At 38.4% G+C, this 18,616-nt stretch overlaps 1 protein-coding gene across 3 annotated transcripts in view; it reads right to left on the bottom strand.

Annotated features, from left to right (window-relative positions):
* The window catches only part of FMNL2 (formin like 2), a 179,241-nt gene that overhangs the window by 55,933 nt on the left and 104,692 nt on the right, over nt 1-18,616 (bottom strand). For all 3 annotated transcript variants that reach the window (XM_063429520.1, XM_063429522.1, XM_063429521.1), the window contains exons 3-5: nt 13,999-14,079; nt 9,255-9,331; nt 525-608 (exon numbers count right to left, since the gene is read on the bottom strand). In XM_063429520.1, the coding sequence (XP_063285590.1) occupies nt 525-608; nt 9,255-9,331; nt 13,999-14,079 (242 nt within the window). The remainder of the gene's footprint in view (nt 1-524; nt 609-9,254; nt 9,332-13,998; nt 14,080-18,616) is intronic.

The following is an 18,616-nucleotide window of genomic DNA, read 5'->3' as shown; positions in this document are numbered from 1 at the left end:
AAGCATTCTGCTAGCATTTCCTGCTGCTCTATTACATTGTCTGCCTACCTTTAAGTCATCGGAAATAATCACCGCTAAATCCCTTTCCTCAGATGTTGAGGTTAGGACTCTATCAAATATTCTGTACTCTGCCCTTGGGTTTTTACGTCCAAGGTGCATTATCTTGCAAACCTGGACAAATTCCTCAACTCAGCTATAGTCATACCGAGTTTTTCCACTAAAGTCAGAATACAAAGTGAATTTCAAATTTAAGGCCAGAGTACTCGAGCTGAAAGCAGAGCTGAATTACAGAATGTTTCCTGTTTGACTACTTTCACCTTGAATTTAGAAGTCACTTTGAATGCTCACTTTCGTGAATAGCCCTCTCAGTTGATCTATATTTTAGTCTAGCGTATTAGCAGGCACATCAGCACAAATCAATGGAAGTCAACAGTCAGGAAAAGAGTTGAGCAGTTTAGCAGAGACTCAGAGCTGACGGTAGGTATAATAATATAATGAGATTTTAAATGACATATTACGCTTACGTGACTGCGTATTGTGCGAAGGAAAGATATTCCACCAGAACATCCAAGCCTTTATTTTCTTCATTCAAAAATTCTCTCACCCACCTGAAAAACAAAACATCAACATGGAACGCTCAATTATTTAAAGAATTACATTCTGTTTTTGATTTTTTATTGTTTTAAAAGCATTCCCTCCCAACCGTATGTATACCTGTGTTATTACATAGTTACACCGTTACATAGTTACATAGCTGAAAAGAGACTTGCGTCCATCAAGTTCAGCCTTCCTCACATTTGGTTTTTGCTGTTGATCCAAAAGGAGGCAAAAAAACAGTTTGAAGCACTTCCAATTTTGCAACAAGCTAGAGAAAAAAAATCCTTCTTGACCCCAGGATGGCAGTCAGATTTATCCTTGGATCAAGCAGTTATTACCCTACATTGAAATTATATCCTTGAACATTCTGTTTTTGCAAGTATGCATCTAGTTGCTGTGTGAACATCTGTATGGACTCTGATAAAACCACTTCTTCAGGCTGAGAATTCCACATCCTTATTGTTCTTACAGTAAAAAAAACCTTTTCTTTGTCTTAGACGAAATCTTCTTTCTTCCAGTTATGCTTTGATTTCTATTCAAAGTAATCCAAATTATATTTAGCATAGAAACCCCCGTCCCCCGCACCTTCACCTTCCCCACAGTAACTCTAATATGTCAAACTATTTAGTAATCTCGGAAGAAGATAAATGGAGGGCGCTGGGAACACTGTAGAGCAGGGGTAGGCAACCTTCGGAACTCAAGATCTCGTTGACTACATATTCCATAATGCTCAAACAGCCATAACGCTGACAAAGCATCAAGGGAGACATAGTCCACGACATCTGCAGTGCCAGAGGTTGCTTATCCCTGCTATAGAGGTTGTTTGATGAAAAGTAAAAAAAAATACGCCACTTGAAATTCTGCTGATGTTTTTAGAAATCTGCATTTGTGGAAATGTCGTCAGATTGCATTCTAATACACATGTGCAGAGTATTTGATCATTTTCATATTTTTATTATAACTACTGCATGTAAAAAAAGCACGTAAAAGATACATTGTTTTGCCAGTGAGAACATCCACAACAATCAAAACAACTGCAGTGGTAACATGTGCAGGACTTGCAAAGATAAACAAAGGATGTCTCAATGGAGATTTTGTTCAAAATTCTTAAAGGACTGCACAAGCAAAAATAAAATGCAAAATGAGCACACAAAAAAAATCAGATGGTTCCTTTATTAGATCCATTTAAGAAAGACTGTATCACAAAAGAAAACATTCCTAATAGTTTATTTCTCTGCCTATGTCAACTACGTCAAATTTCCTCACAGCAAATATAAAATCTTGTCAGTTGTGTTTGTTTAAACATTTGGTTGAAGAATAGGAAGCATACTAATAAATGGAGTATAAAAAAACAAACAAAAAACAAAACGTGTATACATTGTTGTTTAGGTATTCCTAAAGCAAAAAAAAAGGAAATTTGCATAATATAAATGTATTGGATTATATTTTACAAGAATATTAGGAATAATTCTAAAGTTTTAGAGGGGGATGGGGCCGAACCTCACCAGCGGCACAGACCAGTGGAGTGTAGGGGCCTAACTAGAAGAGTGGGCGGAGCCTAGCACCAAACACCATGCCTAGGTCCAGAGCACCTGGGTGGTCCGCATGATGTGCATTTATTTTCTCATACTACCTTTCTTTTTTAAGATACCAAGATACCGTGTGTTAATCTGCTTTTATCTTTGCCAATCGCTGCCTATATCACACATCCTACTGCTGCTATCTACAATGTATACCATCTGCAGCGTACTTCCATTGTACACTGTAATGCAGCCATCAAAGCCTTATGCCAAGTCTAGATTAGCAACACTGTCCTTCATTTAATGAACTCATGTGTTACAATATAATGCAGTGTTATTCTCCATGGCGTATGACTTGGTGTTCCAGGAAATACGCATTCACTTTATTTTATCATACAAACCCTTTTCTACTGTTTGTATTCTGTTTTTACCTTTGCCAATTGCTATTTACATTGCATACCATACTGTATGGCAGATATCTATAATGTATACAACCTATCTACAGTGCATACTGTAATGCTGTTATCCAAGCCCCATGTTAAATCTATCAATAATCGATTGAATGAGAAGAAAAATAAAGTTTTAGAGATTATATTTTATCCCTAAAAATCCACATACTGCAAATGTAACAAAACCATATACCCCCAAAATGCTCATATACCCTAAGTACAGTTCCTCCAAACAGGAACAGATCCGTAACACAAATTTAGATGGGGCACTGCCAAAAAAAGGAAAAGAGGACACTGCCTCTGAGATAGCGCCAGCAAGTACCCAGAAAAAAATATATAAAAATAATTCTATTTTCCTCCCTCACCTCTCGTTAGCAGTGCTACTGATTTGCATTTAAATTACAGTCCTGTGACCGATCATGCTCTCTCAAAATGCTTCACTGGAGCACCAGCTGCTCTGTGGAAGGGGAATGGAAATTATATCATATCCCTGATCTATCAGCAATTTGAGCAAAGTGTTTACTTTAGAAGTTTGTATCGCCTGCTTTATTAATTGAACTTTAATCACACATAGAAGGCTGTTGCAGGCACTAGCAGGGAATTAACAGGGCAAGAGCAAATATATTCTAAATTAACTGTGCAATAAGGCAATATCTAAAATGCAGACTTATTTTTAAGGAAGTGAATAGAGAGACTGTGTAAGTGTCAGCCAGGGGAGGTGTGGCTAGGGCTGCATAAACAAAGTGATTTAACTCTTAAATGGCAGAGATTTGATCAGTGAGACTGCAGGGGCATGATCTTTACATCAAAACCGCTTCATTAAACTAAGGTTGTTTTGGTGCTTATCGTGTCTCTTTCATCTTATGTTTACTTATTCCCTATACTTATCCATTATGTGTTAATGATGTCTGTGAAAAAAATAAAATTAAATGTAGAAACCCACACCCCTTTCTTTATTTCTCTCCTGGATCTGAGTGATGCCACCTGTCAATCATTGTTATACACCCTGTTCCAAATTATTATGCTAATTATATTTTTCTCATTTACCTAAATAATTGATGTAAATAACAGTCAGCATAATTCTCATGTTATCAACTAATGATAACAGTATTTTGTTTAAACATAAAAAACTTCCAATGCACTGTTCCCAATTATTACGCACAGTAAGTTACAAAACACTTAATAGGTTGTAAAGAACTGAAAATTGTCATTTGTTGTGTTTGCAGCATATTTACTGAAATCAAAAGCTATTTAAATCAAACTTATAACAACATTTTAACTTTTTAAACATTTTAACAGATCACGTTACATTTTAACATAGGACCCTTTATTTTATAGCAGCTTCACAAGTCTTGCATCCATTGAACTTGTGAGTTTTTGGACAGTTTCTGCTTGAATTTGTTTGCAAGATGTCAGAATAGCCTCCCAGAGCTGCTGTTTGGATGTAAACTTCCTCCTACCCTCATAGATCTTTTGCTTGAGGATGCTCCAAAAGGTTCTCAATAGGATTGAGGTCAGGGGAGGATGGAGGCCACACCATGACTTTCTCTCCTTTTATCCCCATAGCAGCCATTGATGCAGAGGTATTCTTTGCAGCATGAGATGGTGCATTGTCATGCATGAAGATGATTTTATTATTGAAAGCATAGTTCTTCCTTCTGTACCAAGGAAGAAAGTGGTCAGTCTTTACACCTTCGGGGAAGCTAAATGGGCCGACCAGCTCTCTTCCCATGATTCCGGCCCAAAACTCCACCACCACCTTGCTGACGTTGCAGCCTTGTTGGAACAGGGTGGCCGTCCACCAACCATCCACTACTCCATCCAGGGTTGCACGGCACTCATCAGGACTGTTGAACAGGACTGTTTGAAAATTAGTCTTCATGTATTTTTCTGCCCAATGCAGCCGTTTCTGCTTGTGAGCATTGGTTAGTGGAGGCCGAATAGAAGGTTTATGCACAGTTGCAAGACTCTGGAGGACTCTACACCTTTATGTCTGTGGGACTCCAGAGGCACCAGCAGCTTCAAATATCTGTTTGCTGCTATGTAATGGTATTTTAGCAGCTGCTCTCTTGATCCGATGCATGGATCTGGCAGAAATCTTCCTCAATGTGCCTTTATCTGCACAAACCCGTCTGTGCTCTGAATCAGCCACAAATCTCTTAATAGTGCGATGATCACGCTTAAGTTTTCGTGAAATATCTAATGTTTTCATACCTCGTCCAAGGCATTGAACTATTTCACTCTTTTCGGCAGCAGAGAGATCCTTTTTCTTCCCCATATTGCATGAAAATGGTGCTTTGCTTAATAATGTGGAACATCCTCCTTTAGTAGTTTTTCCTTAAATTGGGCTCACCTGGCAATCTAATTATCACAGGTGCCCGAGATTGTTTTTAGTGATCAAAAGAGCCCTGAGACACAATGCCATCCATGAGTTAAACTGAAAAGCAAAATATTTAATCTTTGTGACACTTAAATTATAATATAAGTTATAAGTTTGATTGAAATAGCTTTTGATTTCAGTAAATATGCTGCAAACACAACAAATTACAATTTTCAGTTCTTTACAACCTATAACGTGTTTTGAAACTTACTGTGCATAATAATTTGGAACAGTGCATTGTAAGTTTTTTATGTTTAAAAAATATACTGTTATCATTAATAGTTGATAACATGAGAATTATGCTGACTGTTATTTACATCAATTATTTAGGTAAGTGAGAAAAATATAATTTGCATAATAATTTGGAACAGAGTGTAAACATTCTCTGGAACTGCAAGGTTTTACATTGCAGCACTAAGTACAATAGGGACACTGCACCCAGACGACTTCAATTAAATGTAGTGGTCGGGGGGCCTATAGTGTCCCTTTAAGGAGGAGTATTTAGGAGGAATAAATTATGCTTATTGTCTAACTTTTTATTTATTAAAGAGCAGACAAATAAAAAAATAAAACGTGTACAAAAAAGCACAATAAACTTTATGAACATTAGCTATGTATAATGTAGAGGGTGCAGGGTGTAAAAAGTGAGCATTAAAATAAATAAATACGTATATGATGGATTGGACATACTTGCCATAACAACACCATATGTATGGAAACGGTAGACTAAACTTTGTGGTTAAACTAAAAATAGAGGCTTATGGGAAGACAAGGTTTTTCCATCTCACTAAATTTATAATATTCAGGTTTACAGAGAGCAAATCGCAAATGGGTAACACGACAAGTCTGCAGTAGGTATCCAAATTCTCTCTTTATTTTGGCACCAGAACTGCTTAGCTCACAGTTTGGCAATATAAGACCGGCGTTTATGTGCCTTATAAAATCTAATTGATAGAATTACGAGGTATTGTTGCTCATGAATACTGAAAGTATTTGCATAATTGATGTAGTTAACAAAAACCCCACTTTTTATTAAGCACATTAATACGCAAGTACATTTTATTTTATATAATTGATAAACATTAAAACATGGCAGATGTTGCATGTTACAAATACAAAAATAAAAAATAATGACGCCAACACTCAAACCAGTAAATTAAGTCTCATCTTGCTTGGTTGGAATGTAACTGAACATAACATAATGCATTTTGCCCATTATGCTTGAGGCAGTGGCGTACTAAGGGGAGAGAAGGTGCCAAACACAGGGTCCGCCCCGGGTTCCAAATGCTCTAGGTACGCCCTTGGCTTGAGGTGGTAATTCTAAGGTTATATCATTGAGTGTTATTTATTCAAGTGATATTCAAAGGGCCCTAGTCAGGATGGCAGATCGAGGTCCCTCTTGCAGCCCTGGGCTCTGTTATGTGGGGGTGGTTTGGTGTTGTGTGTGCAAGAGTGTGTAGTTACTTTGTGCTGTTAATGTGATGGTTGAGTGTGGTTGTTAGTGAATATGGGAAATGTGTGTGATTGGCTGAAAGTGACGTGTGTGGGGTTGGCAGACTGGTTGTGTTGGTGACTGAGTATGCTGAGCATTGGGATGCAAGGGAGTGATGTGAGGAGGGATTGGACTGATAGGAAGAAAGTGATGAGTGGGGAGGGATTGGACTGATAGGAAGAAAGTGATGAGTGAGGAGGGATTGGACTGATAGGAAGAAAGTGATGAGTGAGGAGGGATTGGACTGATGGGAAGAAAGTGATGAGTGAGGAGGGATTGGACTGATGGGAAGAAAGTGATGAGTGAGGAGGGATTGGACTGATAGGAAGAAAGTGATGAGTGAGGAGGGATTGGACTGATAGGAAGAAAGTGATGAGTGAGGAGGGATTGGACTGATAGGAAGAAAGTGATGAGTGAGGAGGGATTGGACTGATAGGAAGAAAGTGATGAGTGAGGAGGGATTGGACTGATGGGAAGAAAGTGATGAGTGAGGAGGGATTGGACTGATAGGAAGAAAGTGATGAGTGAGGAGGGATTGGACTGATAGGAAGAAAGTGATGAGTGGGGAGGGATTGGACTGATAGGAAGAAAGTGATGAGTGGGGAGGGGTTGGACTGATAGGAAGAAAGTGATGAGTGGGGAGGGGTTGGACTGATAGGAAGAAAGTGATGAGTGAGGAGGGATTGGACCGATAGGAAGAAAGTGAGGAGGGATTGGACTGATGGGAAGAAAGTGATGAGTGAGGAGGGATTGGACTGATAGGAAGAAAGTGATGAGTGAGGAGGGATTGGACTAATAGGAAGAAAGTGATGAGTGAGGAGGGATTGGACTGATAGGAAGAGAGTGAGGAGGGATTGGACTGATGGGAAGAAAGTGATGAGTGAGGAGGGATTGGACTGATAGGAAGAAAGTGATGAGTGGGGAGGGATTGGACTGATAGGAAGAAAGTGATGAGTGAGGAGGGATTGGACTGATAGGAAGAGAGTGAGGAGGGATTGGACTGATGGGAAGAAAGTGATGAGTGAGGAGGGATTGGACTGATAGGAAGAAAGTGATGAGTGAGGAGGGATTGGACTGATAGGAAGAAAGTGATGAGTGAGGAGGGATTGGACTGGTAGGAAGAGAGTGAGGAGGGATTGGACTGATGGGAAGAAAGTGATGAGTGAGGAGGGATTGGACTGATAGGAAGAAAGTGATGAGTGGGGAGGGATTGGACTGATAGGAAGAAAGTGATGAGTGAGGAGGGATTGGACTGATAGGAAGAAAGTGATAAGTGAGGAGGGATTGGACTGATAGGAAGAGAGTGAGGAGGGATTGGACTGATGGGAAGAAAGTGATGAGTGAGGAGGGATTTGACTGATAGGAAGAAAGTGATGAGTGAGGAGGGATTGGACTGATAGGAAGAAAGTGATGAGTGGGGAGGGATTGGACTGATAGGAAGAAAGTGATGAGTGAGGAGGGATTGGACTGATAGGAAGAAAGTGATGAGTGAGGAGGGATTGGACTGATAGGAAGAGAGTGAGGAGGGATTGGACTGATGGGAAGAAAGTGATGAGTGAGGAGGGATTTGACTGATAGGAAGAAAGTGATGAGTGAGGAGGGATTGGACTGATAGGAAGAAAGTGATGAGTGGGGAGGGATTGGACTGATAGGAAGAAAGTGATGAGTGGGGAGGGGTTGGACTGATAGGAAGAAAGTGATGAGTGAGGAGGGATTGGACTGATAGGAAGAAAGTGATGAGTGGGGAGGGATTGGACTGATAGGAAGAAAGTGATGAGTGGGGAGGGGTTGGACTGATAGGAAGAAAGTGATGAGTGAGGAGGGATTGGACTGATAGGAAGAAAGTGATGAGTGGGGAGGGGTTGGACTGATAGGAAGAAAGTGATGAGTGGGGAGGGGTTGGACTGATAGGAAGAAAGTGATGAGTGAGGAGGGATTGGACTGATAGGAAGAAAGTGATGAGTGGGGAGGGGTTGGACTGATAGGAAGAAAGTGATGAGTGAGGAGGGATTGGACTGATAGGAAGAAAGTGATGAGTGAGGAGGGATTGGACTGATAGGAAGAAAGTGATGAGTGGGGAGGGATTGGACTGATAGGAAGAAAGTGATGAGTGGGGAGGGGTTGGACTGATAGGAAGAAAGTGATGAGTGAGGAGGGATTGGACTGATAGGAAGAAAGTGATGAGTGGGGAGGGATTGGACTGATAGGAAGAAAGTGATGAGTGGGGAGGGGTTGGACTGATAGGAAGAAAGTGATGAGTGGGGAGGGGTTGGACTGATAGGAAGAAAGTGATGAATGGGGAGGGGTTGGACTGATAGGAAGAAAGTGATGAGTGGGGAGGGATTGGACTGATAGGAAGAAAGTGATGAGTGAGGAGGGATTGGACTGATAGGAAGAAAGTGATGAGTGGGGAGGGGTTGGACTGATGGGAGGGAGGGATTGGAGTGATGGGAGAATGTAATTGTATAATTGAACATGCTTTGCTTGTTTTCACACAATTCCCAGCATTGATGCTTTTTTCATTTCAACAAGAACATCACTTGTGAGCCAAACCCCAGGACATTTGAAACTTGATACTGGCAAACATGTACAGTAACACAAACAGATTTTGCATAAAGTAACCCAAAAATGTCATATATGCGTGTTAAACAAATGTACAAAAAGAGCAATGATTATTTCTATGCCATAGACATAACGTGGCAGCTCCAATTATAGTCAAATCAGTCCCCTCTGTTCCATTACATCCAGAAAGGAATATGGTGTATCTCACTGCAAATAACAACATCCAAGGTTACAATTTCCAAACTCTCTCTTACCCAATGTGGTTTGTTCTCAAAGATATTTCCAGTTCTCGTAAAACTTGAGTGGATTCCTGTACTCGCCTCCTAAATTTCTACAAATGCAAAAATAGAGAAAAAAATACTTTTTGATTAAGCAGCACAATCAGTTTTTATTAAAGCTAATTTTAAGTATTCTTTAACACGTTCACTACCACCATTTTATATACACGTTGTACTTTCATTTTGCATAAAAAATATATATTTTTTTTTTATTCTTTCCCTAAATACATATTTTTTTATAACTCTAATTACCTTTTTAGGAAGTTGTACTATTAACCATATGAGGATATTTGTGTAGTATGAATGAATAAATTAAAAGAAATTATATTAGTTCTCCTATTTTCAAATTCTATGTATATCTGACAAGCAATCTATATCCAAACTTTTAACCTATATGTACACACTGGATATGCTCCCCAAGTGTCAAATACAAAACGAGCTTGGTATGAAAGGGGTTAAATCAACCATATTGAGATATTCTTACACAATGTCAGATGTGCTGTAGATTAAGAAATTCTATTTTAAAAGGGATGAGGAATTGCTGTAGGTTTGTTAAAAAAAAGTGTTTTCAAACTATTCCAACAGAAATTCTAAGTATATTAAAGCATTCTTAAAATAAAATTAGTAGAACAATTAGGCGCATAATAATAATAATAAAGTATACCCTCGCATACATGCCTCAACTATGATGAGACTTTTATAAGCAAATGTTTATTCTGCTCTCCTTAACTCTTGTTATTATTTATCACAAGCTATTCCACTGCCATGTTGTATTCTGAGTTAACCACTCAACCTACAGGTCCGCTCCTTTTTACTAAAACAGTGGGCGTTTGCTGATGCTCTCTTTAGTGGGTGAAATATTACATTTTCTTGGGATGCTTACCCCAGCTCTCTGTTTTGGCGTTAGAAGCTATAGTTTTTATGTTGTCGAGCTAGCACAAATTACCATAAAACCTCACTTAACCCTGTATCATATCCGCATGTCTATGGATCTCTAACTATGCCTTTTCCTGATGCAGCTTTAGACGTGTCAATTGTGCCTGTTTGCTTAATACCAAACACAATATGCAGTTTCTGACAATGATATACAAATGTTTTTTTTTTTTTTGTATGGCTTTTATTGTCTGTGTTTCCTCTATTGTGGCGTGTATGGTCTGGTTGTAACTTCTCCCGCACAGCAAAAATAAAGAATTGAAAAAATAATAATAATAAAGTATAGTAATCTTTTGAATGAGATACAAAATAAAAATAGAAAATTGAGACTTTACATTTTTAAATCGTCCCTTTAAAAAAAATCTAACTGTAAAGCATATCTGAGGTCTCCTGTTTGCATTTGACATAATTGTGGTGCATGTGGTAGGAAAGTGCAATTGTGTAAGAAAGAGGGTACTAGGTACTGATACCAATCTGAACAGCTCTGTGGTTTACTACAATTGTTCCAGAGGATAAACTGTGATTCTGGGAAATATTATGCCATTTCCAGAAACACTGCAATAAATCATTCCACAACCCATTATTTTATTTTAGAATGTCAAATATAATTTCTCATTGCCACATATTAAATTGACATTGATAACAGCCTAGTAAATGACACCTAACAAACATACACACAGCTGTGTCCTCACTACACGGTGTGTCTTCACTACTCTGGATTTCCTCCGAGATACTTCATCTTTTTAAACTTTAAGAGTTGCAACAGAAAAGATTGAATGGCCATTACTGATTAAACGGAAATACAAAAGTAAAACTGGATTAAACATTGCAATCCACCCATTTCTTGTCGCCCTTCATAACCTTAGCCATTGAACTTTTCTGATGTACCTATCACTCCCAGTCTCAATTCACTTATTGTACATTAACTTTCAGTTTGAGAACCACGTCCTTTAGTTTTAAACTCTTTATTGTCACGCTTTCTGTGGCTAACTAGATGACAAACTAGTTGTCCCCTTGTTTTTTCTTCTTCTAACAGTAACTCGCTCTTTTCAGTCTCTCGTCAGATTAGTTACTACTATCAATCCAAACCGACGCGTTTTTCGGCTTTGTGGCTTTTTATTTTTACGATGCATGCGCTTCACTCATTATATCCAGCTTATCTCCAAATCCTTCAACTTATATCTTAAAACTCTAACATTATCCCATATCTCATGCAAGATCCAACTAAAGCTCCTTTTATCACACTAATTTTTGTCTGTGTTTAATAGTGAAACACACTCTTTTTGGATTTACTTGTGTTCTCACACTACCCGGTTAGAGTCAATATTTAACAGTGCCAGACCTATATTTATTTCTTTTTGTATTTTTGTATTTTTTTTTTTATGTTTTTAGTATTTTTTCCCAAGACAATTACATTGTATGAGATAAAAGAAAGAAAAAGACAGAAAATCAGATACATCCATAAAACATGTTAAAAAATATATTTTACTATTGACGCTAAACATTCACCATTAGAATGAAATTGTCATGATATTCTCAAATAAAAATGAAAAAATGAAAGATACAGAATATCTTCAGGAACTGAGAGAAAGGCCTTTACAGTCTTGATACAATCTCAGGTAATTCTTAAATGAGTCCTGAATAAATCTTAAATCAGCTGTGGCACTGATGAGCTCCTTCCTAATATTTCCTCATGAGCTCAAAAAAGACGGACTTTTCATTCCTGTCATTTCAATCCTTACCTGGATTCCTGTGTTCCTTGTTATTCATTTTCAACAAATGATCCCCACTTTCAAAATTCCCTACAACCACACTTCAAACAATATATACCGGTAATCTGTGATTTGCAATTAGAACCCTGATCTCAAACTGATTATAAAAAGTTTTACTTAGCTGAATTTTCTTGGGTTGTTTCTTACATTACTATGGAATGTCCCACCATGTTGAATTTCTATTTCAAAATGTATTTTGCACAAAAACAGAGCAAAACTATCTGAGCCATGGGTTGCTGCTATTATCTTGAAAAAGGAAGTCCATGGTGTAACAGGAAAATTCTTCCCCCAATTATTTGAAAAATAGCATTGAATAAAAATTTATTTTAATTGAATTTAATGATATTTTGAAAATGCTTATATTTATATTTATAATTGTTACAAAATACTTTTGCCACATGGGATCGGCCTTTTTTTTTTTGGCCTACAGCTATTTTTTAAGAAAAAAAAAAATAAAAAATAATGAATAGAATTAACTTATAGGCAATAGTATAAGCCAATTGTACAGAATCACAAAGCGAGGATTGTCTGAACTACGAAACAAGACAAGGTAAACGGCAATACGATCTGCAGTCTGGTGTGTGCCTTCTTCACAAATTGCACATAAGGCCTCAGCACAGGATATGAACACATCTGGGCGCACTGAACACTAACAATTATGGATGTTTTTTTGCAATAAAGCTGTATTTTAGGAAATTTCTTCCTTTCCTGCCAAAATATTTATTTTTCTTGTATAGGCTTCTTGTCTGTTGTCAGCCACTTATCTGGGAGGAATTTTAATGCAACCATAAATAATATTTTCTTATTTATTAAACTATTCTGGATCAAATAGTGACAGCTCAAGTGTCTACTCCAACGGATTCTGCCTACCACGTTCCTACTCCTATTATTGCAGTTAAACGGAAACATTGAAAGACTTTTTGGACAGTCACACAGAATTTCTCTTCATCACTTTTGCCAATGCATTTAACCCGATTACATATTTAGAAAAGAATAAATACATTACTAAGCTATGATTCTGTATACAGAATAATTCTCCAAGATACACAAAAATAGAACTTTGCATTTCTTTAACTTTGTATTTATTAGTTGATACTTTACAGAAATATTAGGGAGGTATCAGTTAATAGTGATTATACAGCATCTCGTGTCTTGCAATCTTTCTGACAGTTTTACAAAGATTTGAACTGAATGAGAAATACTAGAACATATATGTGGGATATGACATTGAAAAAATGTATATAGGCATTAAAGGGACACTATAGTCACCAGAACAACTATGGTCACTCCTCAGATGGCTACTAGAGATGCTTCCTGGGGCAGTGCTGCACAGTGAGCAGCACTGACATTCAGTGTCTCCTCCCTCTGCATGCAGATACTGAACTTTCCCCATAGAGATGCATTGATTCAATGCATTTCTATGAGGAGATGCTGATTGGTCAGGGCTTTGTTTAGCTTGTGCTGTCTCTGCCCCTGATCTGCCTCCTTGACAATTTCAGCCAATCCAATGATTTCCTATGTGAAATCATTGTGATTGGGTCATTTCAACACTTCTGTTGATGTCAGCCAATGAGGCAGATCAGGGGCAGAGCCAGCAGCCGCAGACTTAAATAAAGCTAAGATTTTACTATATTTAGCAGGGCCAGGGGGGAGGGTGGGCTAGATGGTGTTTTTAACACTATAGTGTCAGGAATACATGTTTGTGTTCCTGACCGTATAGTGTTTCTTTAATCTACAATGTATGTAGGCGCAAATTTACATTTGTGTTGTAATGTATTTTGGGATAGTAAACATATTAGGGATCACAGAGGTATCACGGATTGCTCAGATTCTATAAACATATTGTGTTAATACAAATGTCCTCATATTTTGCCAGTCATAAAATATGATCCACGAGGATTGGCACCATGCATTTCTAAATAACGGATTATTACAATGGCTGGCACGACCAACAAATGCATTGAGATTGGTACATTTTTATGCATATTTTTACATTTCTGCACAAACACCCTTACCTTTCTGGTTACTGCTGGATCCAGATATCCTTTCAGTTTCTGGATGTAAGTATGTGGTGGATTCTTGACTTGAAACCTTTCCTACAAAAACGGAATACATGGATCAATATTTATACTGACAGTGGTCGACAAGAATAACATAAAAAATGAGTAAGAAAAGAGCTAGAATGTAAGCAAATTTATGCGTACATGTCTAGATATGTATTCAATAACTATGCACAAGACTATAAATGTAGCTTTAGTTTCAAAACAAGTTCAAAATACCTCCCAAACATGAATACAGCCAAACAAGTTCAAAATACCTCCCAAACATGAATACAGCCAAACAAGTTCAAAATACCCCCCAAACACGAATACAGCCAAACAAGTTCAAAATACCTCCCAAACACGAACACAGCCAAACAAGTTCAAAATACCCCCCAAACACGAACACAGCCAAACAAGTTCAAAATACCTCCCAAACACGAACACAGCCAAACAAGTTCAAAATACCCCCCAAACACGAATACAGCCAAACAAGTTCAAAATACCTTCCAAACACGAATACACGAAGAGAGACAACTGGGAGATAAGGGCCAATCCTACAGTAGAATCTAAATAGATACACTGAAAATATATCTTTCTCATGTTTATTTGTAAGCATTTGCATTTAGTTACTACAATCTGGCAAACAGAATGTATAGATCAGGTAGGTGAATTGTATAGATCGAGTAGGTGGCTCAATGAGTTCTTAAATTTAGTAAGTTGTACAATTAAAATGATGTTACTCCCAAGCCCTGGTCAGATTTACCATTTGCTAAGCAGGTAATTTGTGCTGCTTGGATTGAGCGCTCATTGACTTTAATTGGAACTTAAATCTATACTTGGGGATGGAAGGGACTTGATATCTGAATGGCCACATCGAATGACACACATTAGGTCTACTATCCAAACTTGTATTGTTGTGTCATCGTCAATTGCCACTGAAAATGGACTGGTTATCTTGATGGATTTCACCAGCATAATAATTAATTCCCATTTAATAGCTCTCTCAATTGGGCAGTAAATAAACATCAACAATTTATTTTTAATCCAGTAGCAGTATCCGTAGCATTCAGATTACACTTCTTAAAAACGCATATATTTTACATTAGGTTTGAGAAACAACTTCCATTACCAATAGTCATCCAAATGCACAGGATGATAGGATATGTAGTTCACTGCCAATCTGAAGGCAGTCAACTCTTATTTTATGTAATTTTACCCTACCTGTAACCTCCACATAATTTTATAGTGAGACAGGAGGCTTCATGTTTAGCTTAAACTTTCTTTACTGACACTTTCAGCAGCAAAGAAACAGTTCATGAAGAACGGATCAAACTTTGGCGAAAGGGACACCTTATCTGGTGCTATAAGCCTGTAACACAGACAGTATACAGCAGGGAGATGCTAAGAAGCATCGGAGCGCGTGGGCCTCCACGTTGGAGCTTCGTCGCGCAATCCAAAATGGCACTTGTGGAGAGGCCACGGCCAAGAAAACAGAGTGGAAGCCGCGGAGGACACAGCAGCAAAAAAAAGAGGAAGTGGGAGCGACTGTTGGGGATTTTATATGCCCATCCTTGTACTGATTGGATGTTTTCTGATACTTGCGTTAACTGTTTCTTTGCTGCTGGAGGTATCAGTAAAGGAGGTTTACGCAAAATAATAGCCTTCTGTCTTTAATAGCAATTTAGATTTCTCGAATACCAAAGCTACAATAATCCCCAATTTGTCTGTATTTTATAGCACAAAATGACAGTGTGGGACAGCCTGCTTGCACAATACTTGTCTTCGTCTCAAATTCTTGGCAATTTATGCTATAATCTTAAGTACTGCTTGATACCAAAGGCCAACTTGTCACGTTAGACTTAAGCTTTTTCCACTGAAGTCTGTTCCACAATTTAAAAGGAACACTACTTAGTCTTGGAAGAAAGAATAACAGATTTTTGCCAAAGGTTGTTCGAGTCACATGTTTGGGTTGCCTATAATCCTGCAACTGCCAACTAGGCCTGAGGTATATCAAGAGAAAGTTTCACTTTACTACAACGGGCAATGAAAATGATTTTGGTTTTATTAGCAATTGCAGAGTTGAGTGATTTATTTTATGCAGTTTATTTTTTTGTAGGAAAGGTTACATAGCAAAATGAAAAGAAGTGGGTTTTCAAAAGAAGTCTGTAGTACAAAAAATGTACGGATTACCAGATGATCAGGTAGGTGACCAAATTTATCTGCAATAAAAGATAAGTACTCCCATGAAATGAAACTTAAATACTTCCTTATTTAGTAAAAATATAATGCAAAGCAAAGTTTAGAATACTGAGGTGGTTACATGCATCCAGGTAAAGAACCGGATAAAGGGTAGGGGATTAGACCCAACAATATCAGTAGGATTCTTTGTTTTAGAGAGTGCCTTCAAACTGTGTCAAGAAAAGAGACCACATGTTGTTGGATAAGTGCAAATTAAAGTTGGGTGAAACCCACGTGACTGTGGCAAAACCTATTGCAGACTGACATCACAGGAGGAGTGATGGAGGCACACTTCATGTAGAATAAAGTTGAAGATGTGTGACATATCCGACCCGAAGCCTAACTGCTTTCTCTTTATTATTTTGATAAATATTAATATATGTGTGAGAAGGTAAAACGTAAGTAGTCTCCTTTTTATCTTGTCTTTGTTGTTTATGCAGCCCTCCTCTGGCCGTGACTTACCCAGCCTACCTCCACACTTCCTGGAAAATAGTCTATTTTATAGATTTCTCTAATTGCACACTGTGTTTAATATATAACTTATCTTCTGTTCTGTTAACTACCTGCCAGAGCCTGCAGCAGCCTTCTATGTGTGGTTAAAGTCCAATTATCAGAGCAGCAGACAAGAGTTTCTAAAGTAAATACACAGTGTTAAGGGTCACAAGGGGACAGTAATACAGAGTCAGGGTGAGGATGTCAGATAAACAAACATGATGCATTATTAAGTTTATGGTTGTAAATGGCTTTTTAGCACTTGGAGTAATCAACGTCACGAAAGGAAGATCACTTATTACAAACTGGAATATATAAATGCAGATTATTGAATTAGTAGAGACAGCAGTCAAAAATATTTTTAGAAAGCCATTTACGAAAGTAGCAATCAGTAGCCGTTACTAGTACAAAGAAGAAGATATTATGTAACAAATCATCAGGCAGAAGATGAATACTTTGTGCTATTTCTTTACTTCTGCAGACCACCGTGGTGATTTAGGGGAAAAAAATAAATAACCACAAATATGACTTTTAAATTTTTTTTTCCTTCCTAATCTCGGCAACTCCAGATGGCTACATATTCTCTATTAGATTTATCTGTCTGCCTTTAACCTGATAAATGAGCTCTCATGTCCGGAACCAAAAATATATTCGATTTGCTTCTGCCAAATTGGATTTGTACTTTTGCCAGAAAAGATTGCCAGAGACGCATTTTTAAATAAACAGGATATTACAGTCAATGTTCATATTATATCTCAACAATCATATGGCAAGTCTAAAGATCTGAATTAAATATTTCCTACACTACTTACTCAGGTTTCCACTCTCTTTTAAACAAAAAACAAAAACTTTGATAATCAAGACACCACATTAGTTTTTTTTTTGTTTGTTTTTTTTGGTGGGGCGGGTTGAGGGGGTGGGAGTAACCCTGTTAAAGGGACACTGTAGGTACCAAGACCACTTTTGCCCATTGGAGTGGTCTGGGTGCCAACTCCCACTACCCTTAACCCTGCAACTGTAATTATTGCAGTTTTTTATAAACTGCAATAATTACCTTGCAGGGTTAACTCCACCTCTAGTGGCTGTCTACTAGACAGCCACTAGAGGGCACTTCCTGCTTCGTAGCACAGGAAACCTGTGCTAGAGCGTCGCTGGACATCCTCACGCTGTGTGAGGACCTCCAGCATCGCTCAATTCCCCATAGGAAAGCATTGAAAAGCATTTTCCATGCTTTCCTATGGGGAGCTCTAATGCGCATGCGCGGCATTAGGTCTCACCGGCCGGTGGGCGGGATCAGTCTCGCCCACCGGCCGACGTAATGCAGAGCAGGAGCGGCGGCGGAGGAAGAAGCAACGACGTGGGACATGTCGATGCCTCTGGTAAGTGACTGAAGGGGTTTTCACCCCTTCAGCAACCGGGGATTAGGGAGGTGGGAGGGAGAGGGGACCTGCTTTCCTGGCACTGGAGTTTCCCTTTAAGTCTTTACTTTTAAATGAACACTCCAAGTACCATAACCACTATAGTATTCTGCAGTTATTATGGTGCCTGAATTCCCAAGTCGCCCTCCCAGGGTAAGTAGTGAAACCATGTGAGAAAGGTTTGGCAACACATATGGATTTGCTGGGTGCTGGTCATCTCCTCCCATTGAACTGTAAGCTCCGGAAGGGAGCTTCCGTTTCTCCACAGAGCAAAGCTCAGCTGACACTTCCAGCTGTTCTTAAATGGAACTCTCAGCCAATGAGCAAAATCCTACACTGCCACTCTGGCACCATAACCGCTATGGGTTATGGCAGTAGTGATTAAAGCATTAATTTAGTCAACGCAAACCTATTATCGACATATTTTGCAAATATTGTAGTAG

This window comes from Pelobates fuscus, chromosome 8 (genome assembly GCF_036172605.1).
Source record: "Pelobates fuscus isolate aPelFus1 chromosome 8, aPelFus1.pri, whole genome shotgun sequence".
NCBI classification, from domain to species: domain Eukaryota; kingdom Metazoa; phylum Chordata; class Amphibia; order Anura; family Pelobatidae; genus Pelobates; species Pelobates fuscus.
This window is presented reverse-complemented; position numbering and strand designations above follow the sequence as displayed.